Source organism: Phacochoerus africanus, chromosome 11 (genome assembly GCF_016906955.1).
Source record: "Phacochoerus africanus isolate WHEZ1 chromosome 11, ROS_Pafr_v1, whole genome shotgun sequence".
NCBI classification, from domain to species: Eukaryota; Metazoa; Chordata; class Mammalia; order Artiodactyla; family Suidae; genus Phacochoerus; species Phacochoerus africanus.
The window spans coordinates 130,287,763-130,302,437 of record NC_062554.1 but is presented as its reverse complement, the minus strand read 5'-3'; the positions used below and the strand labels follow the sequence as shown (position 1 = coordinate 130,302,437).

At 36.8% G+C, this 14,675-nt stretch overlaps 1 protein-coding gene across 1 annotated transcript in view; it reads left to right on the top strand.

Annotated features, from left to right (window-relative positions):
- PPP2R5A (protein phosphatase 2 regulatory subunit B'alpha) overlaps positions 1 to 14,675 on the top strand; it is a 74,947-nt gene that overhangs the window by 27,507 nt on the left and 32,765 nt on the right. The window contains exons 2-3 of the mRNA XM_047754283.1: positions 3,874 to 4,070; positions 7,481 to 7,582. Of these exons, the coding sequence (XP_047610239.1) occupies positions 3,874 to 4,070; positions 7,481 to 7,582 (299 nt within the window). The remainder of the gene's footprint in view (positions 1 to 3,873; positions 4,071 to 7,480; positions 7,583 to 14,675) is intronic.

Genomic DNA, 14,675 nt, shown 5'->3' with positions numbered 1-14,675 from the left:
CCTAGCCTGAGAACCTCCATATGCTGTGGGAGCAGCCCAAGAAATGGCAAAAAGACCAAAAAAAAAAAAAAAAATTGGGGGTTTCTTGTAATTAATGTCAAGGTGACTGCACAAATACAGAGTTGTACTTGGGGCATGATGCAAAGCAATTACATCATCAGCATCCACCATTCCATTTGCTCTATGATGTAGGACTGTGGGGTATTCTGAATTTTCCTGTGAATTTATATGTTTCCAGAGGTATTTTTATTTTTAAACCTCTAAGTGGTATTCTGGTGGAAAATATCAGTTAATTTCTCACAGGGAGGATCCTAGGTGAAGAAACTATCACCATAGGAATGAGAATGGATATTGTTATCCACATTGAGAATGACAAATGGATAATCAACATTAGCCCAGTAAAAATAGCCAAGTAAGGAGTTCCCGTTGTGGTGCAGTGTAAACCAGTGCAACTAGGAACCATGAGGTTGCAGGTTCAATCCCAGGCCTTGCTCAGTGGGTTAAGGATCCAGCATTGCTGTGAGCTGTGGTGTAGGTTGCAGACACGGCTCGGATCCCAAGTTGCTGTGGCTCTGGTGTAGGCCCCTAGCCTGAGAACCTCCATATGCTGCCAGTGCAGCCCTAAAAAAAAAAAGTAAGACATTACCAGACTGAAGCACCACTGTTAGACCTACTTCATTTGTAAGTGTGCTTGTAATGGGGGGGCCAAGTGTAAAGAGGTCAGTGTGGATACCGTCAGTGCTTTTTACTTTAAAAAAAATAATTCTGTTGTAGTGAACAGAATTATTATACATTCTTTTCCTTACAGGTTGTTATTCATATTTATGAAATATAGCCAGAAACATAATCTGATCTTTTTTCAACATTTATATATTTTCTGCTTTTTGTCTTTTTCTTATGAGAAAATTCTGAAAGTTGATATTTCAGAAAGGTGCCTAAAAATTGGGATAAACATCTATAATTGCAAACTATTTAATAATTTTTTATGATGCAGTGATCTCATCTTTTCTTACTAAGATAACCATTATAAAGATGTTTTCAACCTATATAAAAAAGTTGCAGAATTCCCGTAGTGGCTCAGTGGTTAACGAACCCAACTAGGAACCATGAGGTTGTGGGTTCGATCCCTGGCCTCACTCAGTGGGTTAAGGATCCGGCGTTGCTGTGAGCTATGGTGTAGGTCACTGACACAGCTGGGACCTGGTGTTGCTGTGGCTCTGGTATAGGCCAGCAGCAACAGCTCCTATTCGCCCCCTTGCCTGGGAACCTCCATATGCCACTGGTGCAGCCCTGTGAAGACAAAAAAAAAAAAAAAGTTGCATGTCTTGAACCTAGAGGTAGGTCAACGCATAGTAGATGACCAGAGCTTCCTCTCCTCTCTCATTTAACCTTTTACAACGGAATCAACTCTTCCACAGCTGTTTTACCATAGCTGCTAAGGAACTAAACACAAGTGTAATGTCTCTAACTTTCCTGCTTTTATTACTCCTAATCTTATTTATGTTTTGTATCTTGCCTTCTCAACCTGCTTTTAAGCTCTTGAAGGCAGGAAAGCATCTCTAACTTTCAAAACTAATCTCAAAGGACTAGTTTTGAAAGTGAAAAATAGACATATGAAACAGAGTTGTATTTGGCACGAAGAAAGTGCTAATGTTAGCATTGTTTTATTATGTAGCACAGTAGACTGCTCAATAGAACATGTGGTTACAGGAGGGGTTGGGTAGGAAAAATTTTTCCTAATACCTAAACATAATTGAGGATTGGACATTTCTGTTTTAACTCAAGAGTCAGAGGAGTTAAAATGTTAACTGCTTTCTACATATTTCTAATGTTTGGGAAAATCCAGATGTGACCTATCCTATCCAGATATTAGGTAATGCTGGAATATAATTCTGGAAGAGAAACCAAGTTTAAAGAAATCTTTAGGCTGAGAAGTAGATTACTGAAAGGAGAAGAAATGAAAGACATTAATTTTTCCCAGGGGAGATGCAAGAGTTAGGTGCCCAGAAAAAGAAACTTCCTTTTTATATGTACCATGTTCCTGAATCTATTTGCTAGTCTTGAAAATAATTTTGTGTCTTTTAGGCTACTAGCTTATGATGTGAGGAAAAAAAATGCCTTCCATATATATTCTGCTTTGCAATATATGCACTCACCTTCATGATCATTGTCTAATCCATTTAAATATACTATTGAGGTAGGCTGTTGATAAACAATGGTCATTGTGGAGTTCTCATTGTGGCTTAGCACATTAAGGACCTGACATAGTCTCTGTGAGGATGTGCATTCGATCTCTGGCGTTACTCAGTGTGTTAAGGATCTGGTGTTGCCACAAGCTGTGGCATAGGTTGCTGATGTGGCTCAGATCCAGCATTGCTGTGGCTGTTGTATAGGCTGGCAGCTGCAGCTCCAATTCAACCCCAGGCCCAGGAACTTCCATGTGCCATGGGAGTGGCCCTAAAAAGAAAGGAAAAGAACAAAAAAGATATGCTGTTTGTTTTCTTAGTTTGTGTGAGTGCATTTGGGGTATCTGACCCTGGTACATTTTAGCATTACCCTAACTCAGCTTTTTTAAGGACAGCAACTTGATTATAGTTGCAAAGTAATTCACTTGGCTTTCTGCCCCAGAAAAATTTAAAAAGCATAGGCATCCTTGGTTAGGTTATCATCTTTATGAAGATTTCTACCTCTTGTCTTTGAATAAAGTAGCATTGGTTTTGAATGAAGGAATTCCTTTATATATTATAAGCTCAATATCAGTATTGAAATACAAGATTTTTAAAAATTTAATCTCAGTAGTTCAAGAAACTTAAATAATTGAGCTAAGTGAAAGGTCCTTGTTTATAGATTTGAAGGTTCAGATGTGAAGTTCTGTTATTTTTTGAATGTTCAAAGCAAAAAGACTTAATATGTTTGTTAGAATCAAATGTGTCCATATTTTTGCAGGAAGGTAAAACAATAAACATTTATTAAATATGTAGCAGGTACTGTGCTAGATAATGAGAGAGTTGGGGAGAGAGAGAGAACACTTGTTTTCTGTCTTTGGGGACCTTATAATCTAGGCATGTAATACACATAAAATATAACTGCCGTATAGTATAGTAAATACTCAGTAGAGATAGCACCTAAGATACATTTAGTTAAATGTGAAATAACCAACCAGTTTAGCTTCAGTGCCGTAGAGAGAGTTTCTGAGAGTGGAATATGCTTATGCCAAAACTTAATAAATGGGGAGAGTTCCCTGGAGGGAACATGGGAAGAGGGCATTCCAGGCAGAGGCAACAGTGTAAACTCTTTAGAAAATTGCTCAGAGTGAGGTTTAACCAAAGTGAAAATACATGATAGTATTGAGAGATGGCTCTTGGCAATAGGCAGCTTTGTTTTGTATACAATCCTGAGGAGTTTGAACTTCATTCTGTAATTTTTGGAGTCTCATTGAAAAGTATTCTATATGTTCAGAATGATTCTCATTTTAACAAGATTTTAGCTTTTGAGTCGTTTAGAAGATAAATCAGGAATCTCAGTGTTTATGGGCTCAGGCTAGAGGAACAGGTAGGATATCATTGCTGTAGTGTAGATGATGAATGGTGAAGGATTGAAGTGGCAGTGGGAATGACGCCAAAAGGATAGATTCCAGATAAGTTAAAGAAACAGAATCAATAATGTTCAGTGATTAATTGTGGATAGTGAAAGAGGAAGAAGGTAGAAATTCATTTATGGCATGAATAATGGGATTAGATGAGTAAATTTTCACTAGATTTTTGGGAGAAGTTTTACTTTATGTATGTGAATATCTTCCACAAAATGAATAAACATATAAAGGTAATTCTTGAGTAGATCGTTTTCTAAGTTTCTCTTTATTTTTATTTATAGATGCCACTTCAAATGAACAACAAGAACTTTTCTGTCAGAAGTTGCAGCAGTGTTGCATACTGTTTGATTTCATGGACTCTGTTTCAGACTTGAAGAGCAAAGAAATTAAAAGAGCAACATTGAATGAACTGGTTGAGTATGTTTCAACTAATCGTGGTGTAATTGTTGAATCAGCGTATTCTGATATAGTAAAAATGGTAAGCCTCTAGACTTAAGTTCCTCAGGTTTATATACATTCAAGGTTTGAGGTATAATTATGATTTAATAAAACTAATTTTTAATAAATGTATAATAATTATAAAGTGTATAATAATTATACATTTTATAATTATTATAACATTCTTGTGTATAACATTCACAAGAATGTTTTTAAAAATAGTCCATTCGAAAGATCATCCGTCCATTCTAGTGATGCTGCCATTGCTTTAATAGCTTGGGAATTCAGTAGTCACAGTGGCTGGTGGCTGCCATATTGGATAGTACAGATCTTGAGTTTAGGAGAAAGATGTAAGCTCAAGATTATGTAGATTGGTAGGTAATTAATATCATGCAGCTGAATAGGTATGGAAAAAGAACATCTAAAGGAGGAAGAAAAGACCATTGATAAACGATGGGCCTCTCCACATTTCAGCAGTGGATAAGAGAGTTGGATGTTAGAAAAAAAACATTCTTATTTAGGATATTTTGATATCATATGTGTAGTTTTGTTTTGGGGGTTTTTGTTTTTGGTTTTTTTAATAGAGCCAAACCTGCAGCGTATGGAAGTTCCCAGACCCAGGGGTGGAATCGAAGCTGCAGCTGCTGGTTTACACCATAGCTACAGCAACACCAGATCTGAGCCATGTCTGTGACACACTGCAGTTCACGGCAATGCCAGATCCTTTAACCCACTGAGCTAGGCCAGGGATCAAACCTTCATCCTTATGGATACTAGACAGGTTCTTAACCCACTAAGCCATGACAGGAACTTCATGTGTAGATTCTATAACACTGAATTTTAATAAAAACTTAGGACTTTTAAGAACTTAAATGATGTAAACAAACATTTGAAATATCTGATGTGGAAAAAGAATTACTGTCAACTTTATTGAAGTAAGGTGGTTTAGGATACTGTTTATTAATTATTTAGCTATATTCTTCATCAAACTGTAGAAATTTATTTAAGACGTGATTTTTGTATTTTGGTGCATACTATCAAAATACAAAAATTCATTTGGAGTAATTAGTCACTGTCTACACCATTTAAGCTTGTGTTACCAGGGTTACAGAAAGTTGTACCAAGTATAACCTATATATAGTTAGTTGCCTTAATTTCCTTCCCTTCCCTAATCTATGTTCTGGGGGAAGAGCAGAATGTTTAAGAAAGTTAAATTTGGCCCTAATACACTAGTTGAATTTTCTTTTATACATTGTACTAGAAGACTAGTTAAAAGAATTTAAGACATTTTGGTTGGTTTTTATCTTTTTAAAAAGAAAAAGAAAAACCTTAACATTTTTAAAAAGATTAGCTCTAGAGAGACCATGAATCAAAATGAAATTGGCTTCCTAAATTCCATAGATAGGAGTTCCGGTCGTGGTGCAGTGGTTAATGAATCCGACTAGGAACCATGAGGTTGCGGGTTCGGTCCCTGCCCTTGCTCAGTGGGTTAACGATCTGGCGTTGCCGTGAGCTGTGGTGTAGGTTGCAGACGCGGCTCGGATCCCACATTGCTGTGGCTCTGGCGTAGGCCGGTGGCTACAGCTCCGATTCAACCCCTAGCCTGGGAACCTCCATATGCCGCGGGAGCAGCCCAAGAAATAGCAACAACAACAACAACAACAAAAAAGACAAAAGACCAAAAAAAAAAATCATTTAAATTCCATAGATAATGAAAGGTAAGTGGAAGTTTGAAAATATAAATACTGAATATTGATAGATTTTATATTTTGTTCTGGGTTTTATCATTAAAAATATCTAGGAGGAAAATGATATATTTCCATTTTACTGATTTCAAATGGTTTGTATTCAGGAATTTAAAAAATCCTAGGGAAGATATTTTTATCTTTATAAAGTTGTTGCCTCAGATATTGAAATACTCAAATATTTAAGTCAAATTATTCTGTATTTTGCTATATACTAATAAATTCTGGGATTTAATTTCTTTTCCCAAGTAAAAAGGTATGTGTTTTGTCTTTTTTTTAACTTGTGGTACTTAATTTATTATCTAGATAAAAAGGCAACTCACCCATTTAGTCCTCTAAAGCCCTTCGGTATGTTTGCAATATACAGACAGTTTTATTGGTGGCTATTAGGTTCACGTTTTCTTTTGCTACCAAAAAATAAGTATCATTTCAAAGGCAGATTATACCTGCTTATGGGACATATTTCCTTCTCAAGTTATATAGCTCTCTGCCAACTCTTCGTGAAATTAATATCTATCATACTATTCATTGCCTCTGTCCTCATATACTGGCTTTGAGTTAACAGCAGATAAAATTTTACATTATTACTAAGTCTTGCGGTTGTAGGCATTGACTGTTGTTTGGACTACCATAGAGACCACTTCATAAGAATGGTTGGGAGTTTGCTTGCACCACCAAACAACACTTCTCTCATCCTCAAATGTTTGCTGAACCATTTGGCCTGTCAGTCTGTTCATCATTCTTCAAAGAATTTTGAGTTGGGCTCACAATCTAACCTTTTCTAGAGCAAAAGGATGTGTAGTTTACTTTGGTACTAAGACATACAATGTGAAAAATGAAATTATAATCTAAAATGAAGCATCTCACAGCATATCCATTTGTTTTAGAGAGACTAATATTTTTTAGAGGCTCAAAGTAAATGAAATTAAGTTAATTAAATCACCATGGGTTATTATAAACTATGTCTGGAATGGCAATGAAAGTATTCTATTCCTGTCACTCCCCTGCTTAAGTGTGGTGTGTATGCATAAGAATAGAGATATTTTACCAAACTTTTGGGTTGTAAGGTAAGTAAATGGCTGGGTTAGAATATGGGAGGGAGTCAGGAAACATGAGAATCAAGTTAGGGACTTTGTGCTTATTTATTTATTTATTTGTCTCTCTTTAGGGCTGCCCCTGCAGCATGTGGAGGTTCCCAGGCCAGGGGTCCAATCGGAGCTGTGGCTGCCAGCCTACACCACAGCCACAGCAATGCCAGATCCAACCGGATCCTTATTAACCCACTCAGTGAGGCCAGGGATCGAACCTGCATCCTTATGGTTCCTAGTCACATTTGTTTCTGCTGCACCATGACAGGAACTCCGACTTTGTGCTTTTTTTGTTCGACCCAATTCCCTTTCCTCCTCTTTTTTTTTTTTTTTTTTTTTTAAGCAAAACTTGGAAAGAACAATTTGTGATTTAAGGAAGAGGAATCTAGAGGTAATGTGTATGAAATTTGGTGTCTGTAGAAGTCAGAGTAATGGAATAGAGAAAAGAGAGAAGCAAATGTCTGCCTTCATATCTTGAAGAGGTTTATAGGTTTTGAACTAAGCTTATAGCCACAACTTAACTTTTTTTCTTAGATGAAGTTATCTTAAATCATTCTGCATTGTGAAATTCAGTTATACAACAAAGGACATAAATCTAAATTTATTTTTCTTTACAGATCAGTGCTAACATCTTCCGAACTCTTCCTCCAAGTGATAATCCAGATTTTGATCCAGAAGAGGATGAGCCCACACTCGAGGCCTCTTGGCCTCACATACAAGTATGGAACACAATCTTGTATTGATGATTTTTATATTTATGATAGTCTGCTGAAATCATCATGGAGCTCTGTTTTAGATCTGAGTGTCTATTTAAAATGCTTGACTTTTAATGTTTTCTTTTCTAAAAATACCGTTTTTCATTTTTTTATTGTGATAAAATGCATTTAACATTTACCATTTAAACCATTTTAAAGTGTGTTCAGTGGTATTAAGTATATTCGTAATGCTGTGCAGCATTACCACTATCTAGTTCCACAATCTGTCCATCACCCCAAATAGACACCCCTTTGTCATTAACAGTCACTTCCATGCTCCCACCCCCACAGCCCTAGCAACTATTAATCTACTTTATATCACTATCGGTTTGCAATATAAATGGAATCATATAATATTTGGCCTTTCGTGTTTGTGTTCTTTTACTTAATATTTTTAATGTTCATCAGTATTGTAACATGTATCAATATATTGTTCCTTTTAATGGCTGAATAATATTCCATTGTAATGAACATACCACCTTTTGTTTATCCAGTAATTAGTAGGTGGACATTTGGGTGGTTTCTGCCTTTGGCAGTTATGCAACTAGAGCTGCTGTAACATTCATAAAAAGTTAACATATGTTTCCCATAAATTTTGAAATGTTGTGTTTTTGTTTTCATTCGCCTCAGAATATTTTCTGGCTTCCCTTTTCATTTCTTCTTTGGCCCATTAGTTATTTAGAAATGTGTTTAATGTCTACATATTTGTAACTCCCAATTTTTTTTCTGTTACTGATTTATAATTTTATTCCATTGTAGTTAGGTGATATACTTTGAAGTTTTCAATCCTTTTAAATCTATTGAGGCTTTTTCTATGGCTAATTTTGTTTTATGGCCTAGCATACAGTTTACCATGGATAATGTTTCATGCGTACTTGAAAAGAATGTGTATGTTGTTGGTGGTGGGTGGAGTACTATGTTGAATATTAGGTCTTCAGCTATTGTTTTTTGAGGTTTTTTTTTTTTGTCTTTTTGTATTTTCTAGGGTCACTCCCGTGGCACATGGAGGTTCCCAGGCTAGGGGTCTAATTGGAGCTGTAGCCACCAGCCTATGCCAGAGCCACAGCAATGCAGGATCTGAGCCGCATCTGTGACCTACATCACAGCTCATGGCAACACTGGATCCTTAACCCACTGAGCGAGGCCAGGGATTGAACCCTCAACCTTATGGTTCCTGGTTGGGTTGGTTAACCACTGAGCCATGATGGGAACTCCTCTTCAGCTATTGTTGAATTGTCTCTTTCTCTCTTTAGTTCTGTCAGTTTTTGCCTCATGTATTTTTGGGCCCTTTTATTCACTATGTGTGTTTATAATCGTTTCTTCCTCCTCGGTATCTCCCTTATATCTCCCACTGTAACTCTAATAACAATTTATATGTTAAAGTTCATTTTGCCTAATATTTTGTAGCCACTGTTGAGCTCTCTTTTGGTTACTTTTCATGATAATATCTTTTACATGTATTTACTTCTAATTTCCTTGTTTCTTTGAATCTAAATTGTCTTGTAAACAGACAAATTATATAGTTGGACAGTCTCTGCCTTTTGACTAGAGTATTTAATCCATTTACATTTACATTTAATGTAATTATTGATAAGGTAGGATTTATATCTGCCATTTTGCTGTTTTATGTCCTATATTTTTATTCATCTGTTCTTCTATTATTGCTTCTTGTATTAAATAGGTACTTCCTAGGGTACCATTTTTTAAAATTCAGTAAGTTTTATTATATTTATTATTGTACAACCATCTTCACAATCTCATTTTAGAACATTTCTATCCCAAACCCCCAGTCTCTCCCTCCCCCACGATCTGTCCCCTTTGGTAACCATAATATTTTAAAGTCTATGAGTCTGTTTCTGTTCTGCAAATAAGATCATTTATACCCTTTTTTAGATTCCACATATGAGTAATAACATACAATGTTTGTGTCTCACTGTCTGAAACTTCACTTAGCATGATAATATCTAGGTCCATCCATGTTGCAAATGCCATTATTTCACTCTTTTTACAGCTGAGTAATATTCCATCATACACACACACACACACACGTGCACGCACACACACACATATATATATGCTACATCTTTTTTAGTTGGCCCTCTGTCATTGGACATTTAGGTTGTTTCCATGTCTTGGCTATTGAAAATAGTGCTACAGTGAACATTGGAGTACATATGTCTTTTTGAGTCATGGTTTTCTCTGAATAGATCCCCAGAGTGGGATTGCTGGATCATATAGGAATTCTGTTTTTAGTTTTTTTGAGGAGTCTTCATACTGTTTTCCATAGTGGTTGCATCAGTTTACATCCCATCAATAGTGTAGGAGGGGGGTTCCCTTTTCTCCACACTCTTTCCAGCAAGCATTTATTATTTGTAGACTTTTTTATGATGGCCATTCTGGCTGGTGTAAGGTGGTACTTTATAGTAGTTTTAATTTGCATTTCTCTAAGAATTATTGATGTTAAATATCTTTTCATGTGGTTTTTTTTTCGCCATTTGTATGACTTCTTTGGAAAAATGTCTGCTTAGATCTTCTGCCCGTTTTTTGAGGGGGTTATTTTTTTTTTTATATCGAGCTTCAGGGGTTATTTATATATTATGGAGATTAATCCCTTGTCAGTTGCTTCATTTGCAAATATTTTCTCCCATTCTGTGGGTTGTCTTTTTGTTTTGTTTAGGGTTTCCTTTGCTGCACAAAAACTTTTCAAGTTTAATTAGGTCCCATTTGTTTATTTTTGTTTTTATTGTCATTACTTTAGGAGGTGGATCTGAGAAGATATTGCTGTGGTTTATGTCAGAGAGTGTTTGGTCTATAGTTTCCTCTTAAGAGTTTTATAGTATCCACTTATATTTATATCTTTAATCCATTTTGAGTTTGGTTTTTGTTATGGTGTTAGAGAGTGTTTTAATTTCCTTCTTTTACATGTAGCACTCCAGTTTTCCAAGCACGACTTACTGAAGGGACTGTCTTTTCCCCATTGTATGTTCTTTCCTCTTTTGTCATATATTAGTTGACCATAGGTGCATGGGTCTAATTCTGGGCTGTCATGCTCCATTGGTCTCTATTTCTGTTTTGTGTGCCAGTACCATACTGTTTTGATGGCTGCTGCTTTGCAGTATAGTCTGAGGTCAGGGAGCTTGATTCCTCCAGCTCCATTTTTCTTTCTCAGGATTGCTTTGGCTATTTGGGGTCTTTTGTGTTTCCAAACAAATTTTAAATTATTTTGTTCTACTTGTGTGAAAAATGCCATTGGTAATTTGATAGGGATTGCATTGAATCTGTAGATTATCTTGGGTAGTATAGTCATTTTGACAATATTGATTCTTCCAATCCAAGAGCGTGGTATATCTTTCCATCTGTTTGTGTCATCTTTGATTTCTTTCATCAGTGTCTTATAGTTTTCAGAGTATAGGTCTTTGTCTCTTTAGGTAGGTTTACCTAGGTATTTTATTTTGTTTTTGATGTAATGGTAATTGTGATTGTTTCCCTAATTTCTCGTTCTGATCTTTCATCGTTAGTATATAAAAATGCAGTCTATTTCTGTTTATTAATTTTTTATCCTGTGATTTTGCCAAATTCATTGATGAGCTCTAACAGTTTTCTGGTAGTGTCTTTAGGATTTTTCTGGGTACAGTATCATGTCACCTGCAAATAGTGATAGTTTTACTTCTTCCTTTCCAATTTGGATTCCTTTTATTTCTTTTTCTTCTCTGACTGCCATGGCTAGGACTTTCAAAACTATGTTGAATAGAAGTGGCAAGAGTGGACATCCTTGTCTTATTCCTGATCTTAGCAGGAATTCTTTTAGCTTTTCACCATTGAGAATGATGTTAGCTATGGGTTTGTCATATATGGTCTTTATTGAGGTGGGTTTCCTCTATGCCCACTTTCTGGAGGTTTTGGCTTTTTTTTTTTTTTTTAATCAGAAATGGGTGTTGGATTTTGTCAAACACTTTTTCTGCATCTATTGAGAGAATCATATGGTTTATATTCTTCAGTTTGTTAATGTGGTATATCACACTGATTTTGCGGCTATTGAAAAATCCTTGCATCCATGGAATAAATCCCACTTGGTCATGGTGTATGATCCTTTTAATGTATTGTTGGATTTGGTTTGCTAGTATTTTGTTGAGGATTTTATCTGTTTCCTCAGTGATATTGGCCTGTAATTTTCTTTTTTGTGGTATCTTTGTCTGGTTTTGGTATCAAGTGATCGTGGCCTCATAGAATGAGTTTGGAAGTGTTCCTTCCTCTGCAATTTTTCAGAATAGATTCGCAAGGATAGGTGTCAACTCTTCTCTGAATTTTTGGTAGAATTCGCCTGTGAAGCCATCTGGTCCTGGACTTTTGTTTGTTGGAAGTTTTTTAATCACATTTTCAATTTCAGTGCTCGTGATTGGTCCATTCATCTTTTATATTTCTTCATGGTTTAGTCTTATAAGGATTGTACTTTACTAAGAATTTGTCCATTTCTTTTAAGTTGTCCATTTTATTGGCATATACTTGCTAATAGTAGTTTCTTATGATCCTTTGTATTTCTGTGATGTCCATTGTAACTTCTCCCTTTCATTTCTGACTTTCTGATTTGAGTCCTCTCTTTTTCTGTTGATGAGTCTGGCTAAGGGTTTATCAATTTTGTTGATCTTTTCAAAAAACCAACTTTTAGTTTCACTGATCTTTTCTATGGTTTTCTTTGTTTCTATTTCATTTATTTCTGTTGTGATTTTATGATTTCTTTCCTTCTGCTAACTGGGTTTTGCCTGTTCTTTCTCTAGTTGCTTTAGGTATAAAGTTAGGTTGTTTATTTGAGATTTTTCTGGTTTCCTGAGGTGGGCTTGTATTGCTCTAATCTTTCCTCTTAGAACAGCTTTTGCTGCATCCCATAGCTTTTGGATTGTTGTATCTTTGTTGTCATTTGCTTCTAGGTATTTTTAAATTTCTTCCTTAATTTCTTTGGTGACACATTGGTTGTTCAGTAGCATATTGTTTAGTCTCTACACGTTTATTTTTTTTGCAGTTTTTCCCTTGTTGTTGATTTCCAGTCTTGTAGCATTGTGGTCAGAAAAGATGCTTGATACGATTTCAGTTTTCTTAAATTTACTGAGGCTTGACTTGTGGCCCAGAATGTGATCTATCCTAGAGAATGCTCCATGTGCACTTGAGAAGAATGTATATTTTTCTGCTTTTGGATGGAATGTTGTATCCATCTGGTTTAATGCCACATTTAAGGCCTGTGTTTCCTTGTTGATTTTCTGTCTGGATGATCTGTCCATTGTTGTAAGTGGGGTGTTAAAGTTCCCCTGCTATTGTATTATTGTCAGTTTCTCCTTTTAAGGCTGTTAGCAGTTGCCTTATATATTGGAGTCCTCCTATTTTGGGTGCATATGTATTTACAATTGTTATATAAAACTTCTTTTTGGATTGATCCTTTGATCATTATGTAATGCTCTTCTTTGTCTCTTATAACATTCTTTATTTTAAGGTCTGTTTTGTCTGATATAAGTATTGCTATTCCAGCTTTCTTTGGCTTCCTGTTTGCATGGAATATTTTTTCCGTCCTCGCACTTTCAGTTGGTATGTGTCCCTAGAACGGAAATGGGTCTCTTGAAAACAGCATATATATGGGTATCCATTCAGCCAGTCTCTTTTTTGTTTTTTTTTTTGGTCTTTTTAGGGCTGCACCCACAGCATATGGAGGTTCACAGGCTAGGGGTCCAGTCGGAGCTGTAGCTGCCGGCCTACACCACAGTCACAGCAATGTGGGATCCGAGCCACATCTGCGACCTACATCACAGCTCACAGCAGTGCCAGATCCTTAACCCACTGAGCAAGGCCAGGGATCGAACTTGCATCCTCATAGATGCTAGTCAGATTTGTTTCTACTGAGCCACTACAGGAACCCCCAGTCTGTCTTTCGGTTGAGGCATTGATTCCATTTACATTTAAGGTAATTATTGATATTTATGTTCTTTTTTGTGTGTTTGTTTGGTCTTCTTAGGGCCGCACCTGCGGCATACGCTGCATATGGCGGTTCCCAGGCTAGAGGTTGAATTGGAGCTGTAGCTGCTGGCTTATGCCACAGCCACAGCCATGCCAGATACAAGCCATATCTGAAACCTATACCACAGCTTACGGCAGTGCCAGATCCTTAACCCACTGAGTGAGGCCAGGGATTAAATCTGCGTCCTCATGGATACTAGTCATTTCCTCTAAGCCACAACAGGAACTCTGATACGTGTGTTCTTGTTGTTTTGTTAATCATTTTGGATTTGTTTTTGTTGGTATTTTTTCTTCCCTCTTCTCTTGTTCTCTTGGAGTTTGATGACTATCATTAGTGTTGTGTTTAGATTGCTTTTTCTTATTTGCGTGTCTGTCTATTAAAGATTTTTGGTTTGCAGTTACCATGCAGTTTCAGTGTAGAAGTCTCTGTATATACAAGATTGCTTTAAGTTGCTGGTCTCTTAATTGCAAATGCTTTTCCAGTATCCTGCATTTGTACCCTCCTCTTCTCAGTTTCTGGTTTTTGTAGCATATTTGTGTGTGGACGATTTCCTGCCCTTTTTTGTTTGTTTTTCTTCATCTTTTTGCCTTTTCTGGGGCCACTCCCATGGCATATGGAGGTTCCCAGGCTAGGGGTCTACTTGGAGCTGTAGCTGCCGGCCTACGCCATAGCCACAGCAATGCGGGATCCAAGCCGAGTCTGCGACCTACACCACGGCTCGAGGCAATGCTGGATCCTTAACCCACTGAACAAGGCCAGGGATCAAACCCACAACCTCTTGGTTCCTAGTCAGATTTGTTAACCACTGAGCCACGGCAGGAACTCTGATTTCCTGCCTTTACTACACATAAGATGTTACCAGTGAGCCTTGTCATTTGTTATTTTTTTGTTTCTAGTTGTGGCTTCTTTTTTTTTTTTTTTTTTTCTCCTGTCTTTTTAGGGCCACACCCACGGCGTATGGAGGCTCTCAGGCCAGGGGTTGAATCAGAGCTATGGTTGTAGGCCTGCACCACAGCCACAGCAACACTAGATCTGAGCCGTGTTTTTGACCTATAC